The sequence below is a fragment of the Perca fluviatilis genome, chromosome 18, assembly GCF_010015445.1.
Source record: "Perca fluviatilis chromosome 18, GENO_Pfluv_1.0, whole genome shotgun sequence".
Classification (NCBI taxonomy): Eukaryota; Metazoa; Chordata; class Actinopteri; order Perciformes; family Percidae; genus Perca; species Perca fluviatilis.
Genome location: NC_053129.1, coordinates 23,364,906 through 23,381,455, shown reverse-complemented (window position 1 = coordinate 23,381,455; position 16,550 = coordinate 23,364,906). Strand labels below are relative to the sequence as shown.

At 38.3% G+C, this 16,550-nt stretch overlaps 1 protein-coding gene across 1 annotated transcript; it reads right to left on the bottom strand.

The window, feature by feature from the left end:
• Positions 1-241: 241 nt before the first annotated feature.
• slc35f6 (solute carrier family 35 member F6) lies at positions 242-9,572 on the bottom strand. Its single transcript, XM_039782697.1, has 6 exons — positions 9,367-9,572; positions 5,969-6,041; positions 5,241-5,412; positions 4,256-4,471; positions 3,847-3,957; positions 242-1,455 (listed from the first exon to the last, which is right to left on the bottom strand). The coding sequence occupies exons 1-6, from the start codon at positions 9,444-9,446 to the stop codon at positions 965-967; spliced, it is 1,143 nt and encodes a 380-aa protein (XP_039638631.1). The 5' UTR covers positions 9,447-9,572; the 3' UTR covers positions 242-964.
• Positions 9,573-16,550: the final 6,978 nt, after the last annotated feature.

The following is a 16,550-nucleotide window of genomic DNA, read 5'->3' as shown; positions in this document are numbered from 1 at the left end:
AGTGAAGGCAGGTGTCAGCTGCCTGGTGACACTGGAGCCTTTACTGGCTGCTCACCGAGCTCAAACGTCCAATCTTCATCACAATTCTGGTTGAATTTTCATCCCATCGGAGCCAGTGAGGCTTCAAGGAAGAGAATAATGCTATTTCAAGTTAAAGGATGATGCATATTTCACAAGTATGCATTTAAAAACATTATTTTATAGTGTTCAGTATATCGTCAGATATCATTGCGGTCATTCCTTTCCTTTTCCGTCCCTTCTGATGAAAAATTTATTTAGAAGCATTTGAAAAAAAATCTGTCGATCCCCCCTCCCTTCATATTGTGTCTGATTATTGCTCTCTACACACCAGAGCAGCACTTCATGCAGGCTGCATACAAAATGTCATACAATGGTAAACATTTCAACTCACCAGTTCTGAGAGCCTATAATGACATCTTCAAATATCTTTTCTTTTGCAACCAACCGTCCAAAGCCCAAAAATAGTGAGTTTACAACGATATAAAGCAAAGAAAAAAAGCAGCAGGTCTCCACTTTTAAGAAGCTGGAAAGAGAAAATACTAAACAATATCTAACGGTGCAGCACAAACATGTTTCAAGACTTTGCGTTGTTTCAGAAGTGTATTTTCTTTTTAAAAATATCTCTTTTTTTTGTCAACACATTACATCTCATTACATGTTTTTTTTTCTTCTGTAGGTCAGCACAGGCCTGAGTAAAAATACACACCATTAAAAAAAAAAAACACCATTTAACAAGTGTGATTTAATGACAGTTCCCTTTTTTTTCTTAGTGTGCGTTACAGCCTTAAAACTACAACATAGGGAAGGAGATCTATTTATTTACAATAACAAGTGGAAAAAACACTTGGTGTAGAAGCTCGGACATTTTGATACACTTTAAAAAGATGTTGATTCATTTTTCATTTCATTCCCAGTTAACTGGCACGTCGTCGGGGCTCAAGTCTTAGCTCTGGTCGCCGGCCTGCACACTGCCGTCCCCCAGCAGTCTCTCGCTTTCTCCGGGGCTGTCCTCCTGCTCCTCTGTGTTCACCATGGCAGCGCAGCACGGTATCCTTGCCAGCAGGGGGCGGTGGAGTCCATTGTAGAGCGCTGTACCCACCAGCAGCACCAGGAAGCCCAGCACCTGCAGGCCATGGAACTGCTCCCAGCCCAGCGCCAGGCTCACCACCCAGATGACCAGCGTGCGCAGGCTATCCAGCACCATGCGGGTGGTGGCGCTGATCTCTTTAGTGACGCTGATGCCAGCAAAGTTGAAGAAGGCGATGCTGACCGTGTTGCCCAGCAGAGCCAACAGGATGAGAGGCTCGTGTCCGATCTGACAGAAGGCGTCCAGCGCGTCCTCCAGGACCTGCCGTGGGTTGTCGCTGAAGTTGCCGACGTGGATGAAGTACATCGGAATGAGAAGCAGCGACAAGACGAAGAACCCAAAGAAACCTGGAAATGGAAAACACAATTTATGATATTGATCTATTACAGTGGTCCAAAACCTTTTTGAACTTAACCCTTTTAACCCGTCTGTTCGCAAGTAAAATAAATGATCAGTTCACTACTTTCATTGAATTTTGGGTGTTTTATTACATTTTTATAGCATTTGAAAAAACAATGAAATGGTTTCCAGACAATATCCTGACTAAACTTTTGTCAGTCTGTGATTGTGCACTCAATCGTAACTATTTGTCGAAATAATCATAATTTCTGCTTTTTTTTTTAAACTAAAAAATGAGGTATAATTTCATAAAAATGAGCTTTATTGACCATGAATTTAAAAAAGAAGTGTAAACTACAGTGGTAATAGAAGATTAGAAAGATTAGAGGAAAGTCTAAAAAAAATATAAGCATAACTTTGGTTGCTGAAATGTTTTCCGTGCTTTTCCCCCTTGTTAGTCATGTTGCAAATGCTCAGATTTATCTTGTGACCCACAGGTTGGGAACCATTGTCCTATAATTAAGGGCAATAAGGTGATACAAGTGGCAGACATTCATTAAAAACAGTTCACAAAAGATTAAAATATAAAACAGTAAGACTAACGCTAGATACCCTGTGGCCAAATATTTTTGAAGTAATTATTCAAATGATGACAATGATCAAAAATCCACCTAGTAAATATGCAAATGTAAAGCACATTGTCACACTTTCATCTGCTGATGAAGGCTATGTGATGAGTTTTATGTCATTGTCACTCTTGTGTTTCCGACGGACATCTTAAAAAGGTCCCATGGCATGAAAATTGCACTTTATGAAGTTTTTTAACATTAATATGCGTTCCCCCAGCCTGCCTATGGTCCCCCAGTGGCTAGAAATGGCGATAGGTGTAAACCGAGCCCTGGGTATCCTGCTCTGCCTTTGAGAAAATGAAAGCTCAGATGGGCCGAGCTGGAATCTTCTCCTTATGAGGTCATAAGGAGCAAGGTTACCTCCCCTTTCTCTGCTTTGCCCACCCAGAGAATTTGGACTGCCCATGAGAAAGAGGTATGCTGCGTTCATTCCACCTGGGAATAACAGGCACCGCCCCCGTGGTTACGTTTTTTTTTCCGACTGGCAGCGTTCATATGGTCGGGATGCGTGTTCTTCTTCTTCTGTTATATTGGCGTTTGGCATAACAACTTGTTGCATGACTGCCACCAACGGTTGGCCGTAGCCGAGAGTATCAGGTGGGTGAAAACATGGATGCCACAATAATAAAAAGATTTGCTGCTGTTTTCTTATACGAGCATCCAAACACATCGCCAGGTGTTAGTTTGTGTTATCTGCAGGACAACCAACAGGAAAGGACACGGATAATGTGTTTTTTTTTTATACATAGGTCTATTTATGAATAATTTTAAACATGTTATGTCTGTGTATGTTTCTTGGCAGAGGCATTTGTCCACAATAAGTTTTTATTTGTTCTTGGACATTTGTCCGTATGCAATACGTCAGCGCCACCCTGCCGTCAAACGTCCAAACCAAACACCAACTGGGAAACTCTGTTATCAAAATCCAGCCAGAGTTTCCCACCTCTGATTCCCACAGGAAGTGACGTGAATGCTGACGTTTTCACTCGGAAAAACGTTTTTCCGATGTCCATGAACGCACGGAGAGACATCATGGCTTGCAAACAAGCAAAGTGACAGTTGGTCAAGGCCATACCCCCACCCTCCACCTTGCCCCCCCCCCCTCCTCCTCAATAGCATTTAAAACTACAGATACAGATATGGCACATCCTAAGGAAAGCTCATTGTGGGACTGGCTCTAGTGGCTGTAATTCTGCACCAAGGCCTTTTGGTGCTGAGCAGGTCGCATTCAGTTGGATTTTAGAGCTTTTCCACTAAAAACTTCTGCCTGGCATTGCTAGAAATAAGAGCGTGCCGAGAGTAAAGCAATACACTAAAGATGCTGAAAAGCTCAGAAGAGCTGTGGGTTCATCACTATAGAGATTCTTTTCACATGAAACAGTAATTTGGTAATGTACAACATTGATAAGTGCTGCTTTAACATTTATTAATTTATTTGGTCAAACTGTGTACACTGTGGAGAAAAGTTCCTGCGTTTGTCCCTCAGTACTACTCGTACTTTAGCCTTTTGCAAATACTGTGCATCTAACGTCACTGTCACAAGGTCTCTAAAACTCTACAATACTCTATCTTCCTTCCTCTTAGAAGGTGACTGATATCTGTTGTTATTTGACCTTTGATTATTTACTTCTTTTAACACTGGGAATTCAGGACATTGGCTCATTCCATTTGTGTTCTTCACTCCTTTGGTGGGTTGAGGGGGTACAATCTTTGCCCCCTTTTGGTGACAAACACATGTTGCATGTAACTACAGGTGAACAACTGCTGTACCTTCAGTACCAACAGCCCGAAGAGGATGGACATCGTGTTTGTAGACAATCTTTTCCTCCAGGACCATCTGCACCGAAACAATGATCTGAGCCATGATGATCAGAAGGTCTCCTGCAGGACAGAAGAGAGTAGTCGTCTTTAATTTACTGCTGTTATAAATAAATAAATAAATAAATAAATAAATAAATAAATGCGTACATGTTTGTAAATCCTTTTCAATGTAGTTTCATGTTGTACTGAGATTTTATACGTAGATATGTTGCCTGCTCTACTGTATCATAAGAAAACATTTACCCAAATAATGCCTACACTTTATTTACTTTTCCTGCTGTTATCTGCCAACACCATGAATTGACCAGAGATGATTACAGCAGCACATGAAGCACATCGGAACTAAAATCCAACTCACCTGTGAGGACGTCGCTAAGTTTGTGTGTGTCGTCTTTGTGCCCGCTGAAGAAGTCGGCGAGGCCCACTATGACCAGCCCCAAGATGGTGATGAAGATGCCGAGCCACTGACTGGGTAGCAGGCGTCGCCCCAGGAACGCCACAGAAAGCAGACCAGTGAAGATGATGACGGCTCCGCGCAGCATCTGGAAGCTGGAGGCGCTGGTCATGTTGAGAGCTGCGAACCCAAAAACTTTCATTAACCAAGTTCATTTTCTAGGCAAGGCAAGGCAGCTTTATTTGTATAGCACATTTCAGCAACAGGGCAATTCAAAGTGCTTTACTTAAAACACTAAAGAGCAGTTAAAAACGATAACAAAATTAAAAACAGATACAATACGAGAATAAAAGTTACAGTGCAGTATAAGAAATTAAACATTAAAGATCAGTTAAAAACAGTTAATATAATATAAAAGCAGATAAAATACGAGACTTTAGGCTGCTAGTATGGGACAATGTATTAAGCCGTTGCTCTATACACATAATCCACCCACAATCCTTGCCGTTCCCACAACGGGCCGGTCCCACCGGTCTTACTTTTTAATTCTCTTTAACTACTAATTTTCTACACATTTGTTATTGTCCACGAAGGACATTTGTCTTGGACACATGATCACATTTATCATCTGGAAATACTTACTTTCTTTTCCATGACACATAAACAATCAAATCATTCTACTGAATGAAGTTGAAAGGCAGTGGCTGCAAACCACACCAAAGTGACACTGAGGAAAACAACACTATCTTTGATTCGATTATCTTTTTCCTGACGAATGGATTCTTTAAAGAGAAGTAGATCATCTTTTCGGTTTGGCTAACGGGATTTACGTCATTTTATTGACCTTTGACGTGGAAAAATAGATCAGGACACAAGCTTTCAAATGCTAATGCCTACCACAAACACCAGATAAACAACACAGGAGCACTTTAAACAAAAGTTCACTTACCAACATACATGATGGAGGTGGCCGTCATGTCACACATGGCGGGTGGGAAGAAGAGAAGAGGGTTGAAGCTCTGGCCTGGGTTTACCTTGGGCTCTGGGCGACGTCTGTCATAGCAAAGTAACATGTAGAAGGCCGCAATACAGCTGAACTCACCCAGAAACATACCCACTGCCTGGACAGGGACAGTGAGAGGAAGACACAGAGGGGAAACAGATTAGAATTTTCTGAACAGCAGTTCAGAAAATGATTACTGATTGGATTTTACATTTTAGAGTCAACACAATTTTTTGAAAAGATTTTTAAAGATTATTATTTTTGGGAATTTCTGCCTTTAATGGATAGGACAGCTGAGATATTAAAGGGGAGAGACATGCAGGAAACTGTCACAGTTTGGACTTGAACCCTGGACCTTCTGCGTCGAGGAATAAACTTCTACATATGTGCGCCCGCTCTGCCAACTGAGCTAACCCGGCCAGTAGAGTCCACACAATTAACCTGCATATCTTTTAGACTGTGGGAGAAACCTGACGAACCCAGATTAAAAAAAAAAAAAAACTAACTGATTAATCAATAACTAAACATGACAAATTTTTGAAGCAGGTACCTGACAGTATTTAATAATTGTGCTACAGACACATTTCGGTCAGTACCAAGAAAGAATTTGTTGGCCAATGTGGTGCTGAGTGAAAATGAAGTGCGATACAATCCTGTCACCATTATTACTTTACCTGGACAAACGGGTGAGTAAATGCATGTTTAGGGCCATCATGGCAACCCTTCGCTGAGAACATGTCAGCCCATCTGTCAGACAAGAAGACATGATTACAACTTAATTTAGGACATTTTACACAACCAACTATACATAAAAACACAGAGCTAGAGCTGCAATGATTCATCGATGAATCAGCAATTATTTTGACAGGCGATTTGACTGAGAGTTTGTCTCTTTTTTTTTTGCTTTTCTTTAGCTTCTCAAATGTGAGGACTCGCTGCCTTTCTGTCATATACAATACTGAAATGAATATATATATATATATATTCATACATACACTGTGTGTGTGTGGACTCTTTGACTCTTGGTCAGACAAAAAAAGCAATCATTACATCAACTTGTGCTGTGGGAAATCATAACAGGCATTTACCATTTTCCACTTTTTCTGACATTTTATATACAGAAGAAGTAACTGATTAATCAACAACAACTATGCGAGTCTGTTATGGCGTTTTTTCTCAGTTTGGATTCTTTCACATTATGCCTGCTTTTCACCAGCATTCAACTGAAAAATACTAGTGTGAAGATTTCTGCATTGAAGGTACATTTGTTTCACAGGCCCTCACATAAAATACTGTAAAGTCATTAAAAATAACTTTATTTGAATAGCACCTTTAAAAACAACAGCTTACAAAGTGCTTTACCAGAACAAACAAAAACATAAACAAAACATAAATATTCACAGCACATCAGTACACATACCAATATATACACAACAAAAGATAGGGCAGCTCTAAAGGACAGGAAGGAGAAAAAGAAAATTCCCAAGTAGATGGCAGATAAGTGGAAATAGCAAGTTATGAGGACAGGCAGTAGGTGGCGATGAACAGAGAAAAGGCAAAAGGATAAAAAGGATAAAAAAGACAGCATCACATAAAAGCAAGTCTATAAAAATGTGTTTTAAGAAGTGATTTAAAAGAAGTCACTGATTCAGCAAGCCTCATCTCCTCGGGCAGGTCGTTTCACAGCTGAGGCGCCCTGATCGAGAAGGCACGATCACCTCTGGTTACAAGCCTCGATCTTTGAACGGTTAAAAGGGCCCCGTCCGAGGATCTAAGGCTGCGAACAGTATGGGACAAGCATCTCTGAGATACAGTCGGGGGCCAGACCGTGACAAGCCTTAAAAGTGATCAGTAAAATTAAAATCAATTCTAAAATGGACAGGGAGCCAGTGAAATGAAGCTAGGATGGAGCAGTGTATTGTCATCTGTTAAAACCAGTGAGAAGCCTGGCTGCTGAGCTTTGAAGCAGCTGGAGGCTTAAAAGAGAGTTGCAGTAATCTAGACGGGAGAAAATGAGGGCATGGACTACTTTTTCCAGGTCTTGCTGTGACAGTAGGTTTTTTATTTTGGAAATGGTTCTGATATGGAGGAAGCAGGACTGGACAACTTTATTGATATGTGGGGTGAAGGTGAAGTCTGATTCAAAAATGACACCTAAGTTTTTTGGCAGTGGGTTTGATAGTACTGGATAGTGGACCGAGGCTGATGGGACTAGGGATGGTGTTAGGTGGATTGAACAGTATTATTTCAGATTTGGAGGTGTGCTGGAGAATTTGGCCGAGTGGAAGCATATAAATAGAGAATAAAATTGGACCTAAAATGGATGCCTGATTTGAGGAAGTTGCTTGAGAAGTTATTGAGTACTGAAGTCCACATAACCCAGTGACCTTTATAGGCAGATAGTTAAAAAAAGCATGACAAGCATGTGGGCGTCCTGTCTGCTTCAAAATGCAAGACAAGGGAATATGGTCCCTAAAGTTAATGACACAGCACTTGAGCTTATCACTACAAGTAGGAAACTTGATCCAAAGGACTATTCCTGTTTATTTGTGGTCACTGTGTTTTGTGGTAACTATCTTCATAAAGTGCATGTCTGCATGAAAGGAAAGAGGGAACTTGCACCAAAATTATCAACCTACATGCGATAACTGATCTTAGCTGTAGGGCTTTAAAACCAGCGCTGTGACGAAGCTGGTGTCAGGTGACTGTAGTGAAACTTTACCTGTTAGTTGCTGACATTGTTCTTGGGGCAACATGACACAGCTTGCTTTGTCTGACACATTAGCACTCAAACCGTGATTCATACAACATTTGTGAGTTTTGTTTCATGGACAAATCCACAAAAGGACAGAGAAGTGTGTGTCCGGCAGCAGAGAGCTGACATCACAGATTATTGGGGAAGTTAAAAAGCTGAATTACTTGTTTCACGAGGATATCAAGCCTTTTCCTATCGTGTCCATAATGAGAGAGGACTGAAATGTATTAATGTGATAAATCTGTTAAGTTGTTTATCAATAAAAAAATACCAAATAGTCTCTCCAGTTTCTTTAATGTGAGGATTTCCACAGTTTTATATAACTGTAAATTGAATATCTTTGGGATTTGGACATTTGATTGATCAAAACACGTAATTTAAAAGACATTAAAAAGGGCATTTTTCACTATTGTCTGGTATTTTAAAGACCAAAGGGTTAATCAATGTATTGAAATAATAATCTGCATGGTAATTCATAGTGAAATTTGGTTGGTAAATGGCAGCCCTGAAATATACGAGGAGTCATTTCAGGACTGAAATGATTGGTGGATTAATCCCTTTGTCAGTCAAAAGAAAATCAATTGTTGTTGTGATCAAGGGCAAATGCAAAACATTAGTTTCCTGCCTCTCAGATGTGCCTTTTTCTGTTTAAAAAAAATTATAAAGTTATAATTAGTTGCAGCTTTGAAGTAGGCTAATGACACAACTTTCATGTTAGCTACTGTATTAACCTGTGGTCTACAAATAAAGCTGAACTAGGCTATTAACGTTACTTATCCTGTGACAGAACATGAAGGCCTGAGTCAAAGCATGTCTGTTAAACACAGGCAGTTTAGTTTGGATAGATATCGTTAGAAATGTATTTGACTAGATAAACTTGTTTAAGGAGTCTTTACATGCCAGTTGCTTCCTGGCAACAATCGTATTAAGTGTGTCAATAAAATTGAAATGTCAGTCCTTATACACACACATTAGCTTTCTGTTTTCATCACATTTATTATAAAGCTAACAAGCTAACAATAGGTTAGCATGCTGTTTACCAGAACACGTTACGTGTTAATACATACAGTAGCTACACTTATGAATGGGTAACAAGCTTATACTTTGAAACAAAAATAAACACGCTAGCTCGATTAAGGTTAGTTAAGTTAGCTAAAGAATGGACTAATGAGCACTAACAGTTAATCTTTTAATTTACATGTTGTGTTAAACATTGGTCCAACTCTGTTTAACAGCAAATTCTCCTACAGTGAAATAAACTGTAACGTAACTACAAACACATGACACCAGTAGAAATAAATAAATACATCTACTCACTTTGCTGATAATGTGTTGAGAGATCCAGTTGTGAGCATAAGTCCCGCGAGGAACAGCTGGTATTTAGTCCAATCCATCATGTTGAACGTGTAAACGGGACAAACAAACCGGGAACAGACGACCACCTAACTGTTTTTTGTTTGATGAGACCCAGAAGGTTGTTTTTCTCCATGGGATCTCCTCCTCTGCCTGTAAACGTCACATGACAACTCAGAGTCAGCTGACCACTTCGCAAACAACACGCCTTCTTCAGGTTTTGTCGGAAATCACGGAATCGACAAGACGAAGAAGAGCATGAGGGATGATTGATATAATTTTTCCACTGTATACAACAATGCTCTGGAATAATGCAGGCAGCCTACTTAAAAAAAATGAAATTAAGATAAATATTGAAATAGGCTAACTATCTTTGCGGTAATATTTTAGTCAAGATGAGATTGAAAATTCCTTCCATATATTCCTAATAAAAAATCGGCAGAACCCAAGCCAAACTGTAGGCTACTTTATTAATGCGTTTAAAAGTGTATTTCCACCCTATATACAGACCATAACCTCTTTGATCATGGTGACCGTAACCACACCTTAAATACATTTTCTCTAAGAATTCAAGTTTGACGTGGAAAACTGCAGTTGTGGTGTGTTGCGTAATTTGTTTTGTCTTTATTTCCCGCCATAGACTGTAGGCCTATATAAAGAGTTTCCCACCCAATGCGCTTAAACACAAGTTATTATTATGTCTACAGATTTAATTGAATAAAAAATGAGTTTATGAGGGGACATTAAAGGCAGCATGAAATGCATCATGGATGAACAGCAGAGGGCGTCAAAGACCAGATCAGACCATCTAGGATTTGAAAGTGGGACTACAGTAAATTTCCCCCTCTGTACATTTTCCCTAAAACATGCATTCCACTTTCCACCAGGATGCCATCCCTTAGCGCTTATGATGTCAATTTTAGGCTTTTCAAAACTTACAAATAAAGTTAGGGATGTGCAGGTTAATCCATATAAACCTGAAAAAATAAATAATAAAATGAACAGCAATTATGTGATAGCTGTCTTGCAATTACCTTTAAACCTATGTGGCCCTGCACACACCGAACTGAAAGAAAGTAAGACATCACACAGAGTTTTCTTTGCTGAAGAAATAGGCTTATCATGAGCTCCTCTCTTAGTTTCACTCCTGTGGTGTTATAGGGTGCTAAAAAGTATTCTTCTTCCCAAAAAGTTGATGAGATCAAGGAGTTGTCTGCTCTGTCAGTCTTTGTGAAGCATCTCATCTCTCCTCTCACTGCAGAGAGAAGGAAAACCACTTAACATTTACCTATCATAGCTATGTTCAAGTGCTGGTATGAATGCAAAATCCTGGGGCTGTCTAGTGACTACAGTGGATTTCCTGCATGTATATGTCTCATAGAATAGGACGTACTTGTATTGAAGACACCTGGGAATTAGACTAATTAAAGTGCTGGATAGTTGTACTGCAGCAGGACAGTGGCAAAACTTACGTTTGCAACAAAAAGCTTGACATTTATATCCATACTACATGTCTGCAGGTTTCATACTCTGAGCACAGTTGCTGAATAAAAAGTTAGGGGATCACCAAAGTCATTAGGATACATCTTCAGGGGCCCGATATACAAATATGTATGGTAATCCATCTAATAGCAATTGCCATCTCTAAAAACCCAAAATGATGTTAAAAAAGAAAAAAGGATTATTCCTCAGTATTAAAATGTGTTGTTGTGAACATCTTGACATGTTTGCTTGACAATGATGATACGATTCAAGGGACAATAAATCAACAACTACTATTGGCAATCTGACCAGTAATTCAGAATCAGCACATACAGCTAAAAACAAGAATAACAAAGCTGAACAAAGTAAACATAAACATTTGACTACTACAGTATGTACAAATATAAGTTTTTATATAAAAAGTGAATACATACATACATACATGTAAAGAAACAGTTCTATGAGGATTGTGCACAGTAATACATTACAATAATATTCAAAATGTCTTCCACTGGATCAACCAAGATGGACGAACAGCTTCTAACAGCTAACGGGTCAGCTATACTCATTATTCATACTATACTATATACTAATATTCATTAAATGCATGTACTGTAGGATATGTGTTAAATATCATCTTCAGTGAGCCTGCAATTCTTTAGAAATATCTTGAAATGTCCCTTTTTTTTGTCCCTTTCTGATCTGCTACTACATTATGACCCACCCAGACCTCTCAGGTCGTCTGGGACAGGTCTACTTGTTGTCCCCAGAGTCAGAACTAAACAGGGGGAAGCAGCGTTCAGTTTTTATGCTCCACATATTTGGAACAAACTCCCAGAAACCTGTAGGTCCGCTCCAACTCTCAGTTCTTTTAAATCTAAGCTAAAGACCTATCTTTTTGATGTTGCTTTTCTTTAATTTTTTTTCTTTTTAATTACTTTACTTACTGCACTGTAACTTTTATTCTTATACTGCACTATCAATTTTATTCTTGTCTTTTAATGTTTTTAATTTGTTTATTAATGTTTTTAAATTGTTATAAATTGTTTTCTTACTGCTCTTTAATGTTTTATGTAAAGCACTTTGAATTGCCCTGTTGCTGAAATGTGCTATACAAATAAAGCTGCCTTGCCTTGCCTTTTGAAGAGTCACAACATCTGTGGCAGCCATGAAAAAAATATGAGTGCCCAGGAGCATGACCATTTCACGCTGAGTGGCCCGGAAACATTTGACAGACAGCCAACCTCAAGTGGTGTGAGGTTAGACCTGCGGGAGGGAAAGGTGGCAGGGCAGCACTTCGTGTTACACGCAGCACATCTGAGGCAACTGAAATGTTGCATGACAGGGTCAGCTGAGCAGACTGAGGCGGGTCACAGCTTGATAAAAAGCTTCATGTGAGAAAAGTCCATTATTCATGATCACCGCTCAGCAATGATCACCTGTGCATACTTTACACAGATTTCACTGGAGATGACCCCTGGCTGTTACCTAACCTGTACATCGGCTCAGAGCAAAAGCCGGACTGTTCAGATCAAAGATAACCTGCAGACAAATACAATTAGTAATATTACTCACTGGCAGGCTTTAAATCTCTGCCATAATCGGATTACCTTTAATTACTTTTGACTCATTAAAGTGTACAATGTTTAGATCTTTTCTCTTTATTGTAAAAGTGTTGTGTTATATAGACTACGAATGCTATATCACACAATATTTTTAGTTTCTGCAATCCAAAACTGCTTTAGACGTCTCTCAAATATGAGCAATGCAACTAAAAACCCATTGATTTTAAAAGCAATTTAACATTTGATTGTATTATGTAGTTCAAAATTATCTTGAAGAGTCAAATGCTCCCAGGCAACACTTTATTTTACACTGCATTTATAAGTAATATACATATAATAGAAGTTTATAACACACTAGCAGATATATTTTTTTTTAATGTATCCAATTATGTATGAAAACATGTTTATCACTATTTTGCATGTCAGAATTTCAAATACATACAGTATCACATGGCTGTACGTATATATATATATATATATATATATATATATATATATATATATATATATATATACATATATATATATATATATAATGATGGATAATGACACACTTGAACTGATGAGAAGTGATTGATGTTGATACATTTTTAAATACTTTAAATGTCCTGCTTACAACTCCATTATAGTGTCTTATAAATAACTTATTAATTCTAAATAGGAATGGGTTACAATTAAGTTGCCTTAACACTCCTGTAATGACCCGGATGACTGATCTTTACAGACATAGTTAAATAGATTTGTAAGCAATCCTGCTACAGTGTATATGATCAATACCACTAAACACTTGATTTGAAGGTTGTTGCTTATGTAATCCTGACATTGTTGTTTTCGCCTGTAACAAGCTGAACCATCACCTACTGCATTGATTTTAATGCTACATCTCAGAACTTCATACTGATTGCACAGTCTATAAATGAAGCTGTAGTTACACACTGAGAGGCAGCGGCCTGATTGGCCTTCAAACATAAAAAAGCCCTTCAAAATCAGCTGCTACAATTGCCTCTGGTCTTACATAAGCCATGTGAGGTAACTTTAATACGATTTGGTATATTCTATGAGATTGTTTCTTTTTAAAGCCTCTTATATCCTTCAGATAATCTATTTTATAAATAAACCCTTCTGAGGGAAGATATGATTAGCTAAAGTTAAAAGACCCCTTAAACTCTGGAGAAGAACAACTAAACCCCTCTTATCGATCCATTATTTACTTAATTAATTAACCTAAAATTTGCATCTTAATTGGACATTTCATGTCCTTTACATACAAATTAATTGGGGTTTTAGACAGGGGTTTTCACTTTAAAATTACTTCAATCAATATTTCCTGTTTCAAAAATAAGAAATTGTTAATAAATATAATATGTAATATGTAGGTGAAGGCCACATGATCATCTCCTCTATCACCTGCAGAGTCAGTAGAACAGCCTGCAGACTAAAACACTGCAGATAATGTAAAGTTATAACAAAAGCTAGCTTCACCTGTTCTCTGTTGCTTCCTCATTGGTAGAGTTGATATTCGGATATTTGCAAGTTGAAATATAGAAATGTGCAAGTTGAAATTGACGGGAAACGTCGAGTTTTGTTGTTGACATTTTTGGTTTTTGTTGTAATTTTTTGTTTTTATTGTTTAGAGTTTACAAATGAACACACACACACACACACACACACACACACACACACACACACACACACAGTTTAACACAGCTGTCGCAACATTTGAACCCACATCTCAATGTTGACAGTCTGTATCCTTAACCACTGGACCATCTCTGGAGTAGGTTAACATGAAGAACCAGAGAGAGAAAGAAGATCAGACTGAAGCTGCAGAAAATTAATCTTCATCAACATACAGTAACTAAGTTTACAGACTGAAACATGTTTCAACAGATTTAGACAAAAACAGATTCACACTGGGTCAAAGAGGTACTCTATGTGATCCCATTAGAGAAGTTGAGATATAATCGGAATAATTTACGGGACAGATATGCTAAAACCTGGGCCTCCTTTATAGAAGTATATCCCTCACATGATGTAATTCTCCTTTGCACATCAATGTACTGTCAACTGGTCTATTGATGTATGGTATAAGGATATATGTGGTATAATGCTGCATAATATTCCCATTCTGAGCAGTGTAAAGTGATGTACAGGAACTGTGTGTAACTATTTTTTTTTTTTGGTTGAGCCTTGGTGGGTGGTTTGGGACGGGTTTGTAATACATTGTATCTTTGTCGTTTCTTGTTTTGTAAATTGAAAATCTAAAAAACAAACAAACAAAAAAACAGATTCACACTGACACATGTTCACACTGACACGCTCGCACAACAAAGATCTAATTCCATTCAGTTTGAGACTTTGAGACAGTTTGCTTAATCTTGATAGCCTAGCTGGTAGAAAATATGTTTTACAGTCTGAAGGTTGTGGGTTCAATTCCACCTGTTTTTCTTTGTGTTTTCCTTTGTCAACCATCAGAGGACTGTTTCATAAAGTCTCTTATTTTGAAAAGCCCGTCTTGAATGAGCCTGACAAACTGAACCACGATCAATCTGTTTCATAAAGAGCCTCAGAGCTGATCAGAGCCTTAGACATCTCGGAACAGGAAAGCAGTCCGAACTAGACAAAAGCTCTGAAAGTGGCATGTTGAGGGTGACTCTACTTGAAGGACGAAGAGTAAAAGCTCTGTATCAACTTTCCTAACTTGTAAAATGACTCATATCTCAGCTCAGCTGAAATGTATGTCAGCTTGAACCTGTCAGCAGCTGCTGCTGGAGCTCACACAATGTTTATGGAACGCGTGATCACATTAAACTTATTAAAAGATCTTTTGGACAAAAAGCAAAATAACTCTCACTAAAACAGATTCACACTAATTCTTCTCTGTTTGACACACAGACGTAGAGAGTCTTAAGATTGGGGGTTCAACTCCCACCTGGAATCCACAGAGGGCTGTTGCATAATGTTGTCTCTTGTTATTTTCTCTTATGTCACACCAAATGCATGATCTTAGGGGAACTGTTGAGTCTCTGTAAATATAGTGTGGTCTAGACCTACTCTATCTGTAAAGTGTCCTGAGATAACATCTGTTATGAATTGACACTAAAAATAAAACGGAATTGAAATTAAAATATTGGGAAAAACCTGTCTTGAAATTCAATTTCAAAAGGCAAAAACGATGCTACGATGCCGATATAATGCAGTTTTGTGGTTGATGATGACCTCAAAAGATTTCCGTAAAGTTTCATGAGATATGGTGGAAGATAGTCTGCAGTAGATTGTCAGGAGCCTGTCTAGGATTGGCAAATGATTGCTGCTTGATTTCCTGTTTAAAAAAATAACTTATAGGCCGTTTTCATATTGGCAGACATTCACAACTTTAATGTATTCTTTTATTTAAACATTTGACTGAAAAGACACTCCCTAGACGATAGAAAACACAGTAGAAATGCTTTGTGTTTGAATTTGTACTGCTGTTGAACATCACCACCACACAACGACACTAAAGGTTTACATTGACGCCTACACATGTAAATTCATTTGACATGATTCTGATGTTCTTATATAATGTAATTATTCATCTCACCCTTCTGGCACTGAGGTCACTAGTGAGCTGGAGCCATATGTATTAAGAGCAAACAAGTTAAATAACTAGGTAAAGTAAGGATAAGTGACTGTGCACTATTATCCAATAGGAGCAATAATGTCTAAAGAAACAAGGAGATACAATCAAGAACAATCACACAAACATGATTTATTGGCCAGTATTTTCTAACAAAAGACTTTAGCCTTAAACATCACTGTTGAGTAGCTGTATCATCATTTATGAAAAATCTGAAACTGTCAGTTTGTGCGATCACTTCCAGATTTTTACAGTTATCCTGTGACTGCAGTATGGCCTTCTCTGTTTAAACAGTGGCTCACCATTACTGGCATTGTTTATAAATTAATTTACTGCATCGAAATGTATTGCATGAGCTTTCCATACTAGGATAGAATAAGCAACAGCTACCATGAACTCTGCAGACACACAGCAAGACTTCCAGGATGAGCTATTGTTTAAATATCATTCTTTCTATTCTGGAAATTTGTACGTGTGAAAGG

Excerpts from the sequence above, each read along its gene's own strand:
- slc35f6 (XM_039782697.1), bottom strand. The coding sequence starts at position 9,446 with ATGATGGATTGGACTAAATACCAGCTGTTCCTCGCGGGACTTATGCTC. Across the intron at positions 6,042-9,366 it reads CTCAACACATTATCAGCAAA|ATGGGCTGACATGTTCTCAG; the intron begins GTGAGTAGATGT and ends CTTGTCTGACAG. Across the intron at positions 4,472-5,240 it reads CACCTCCATCATGTATGTTG|CTCTCAACATGACCAGCGCC; the intron begins GTAAGTGAACTT and ends TTGGGTTCGCAG.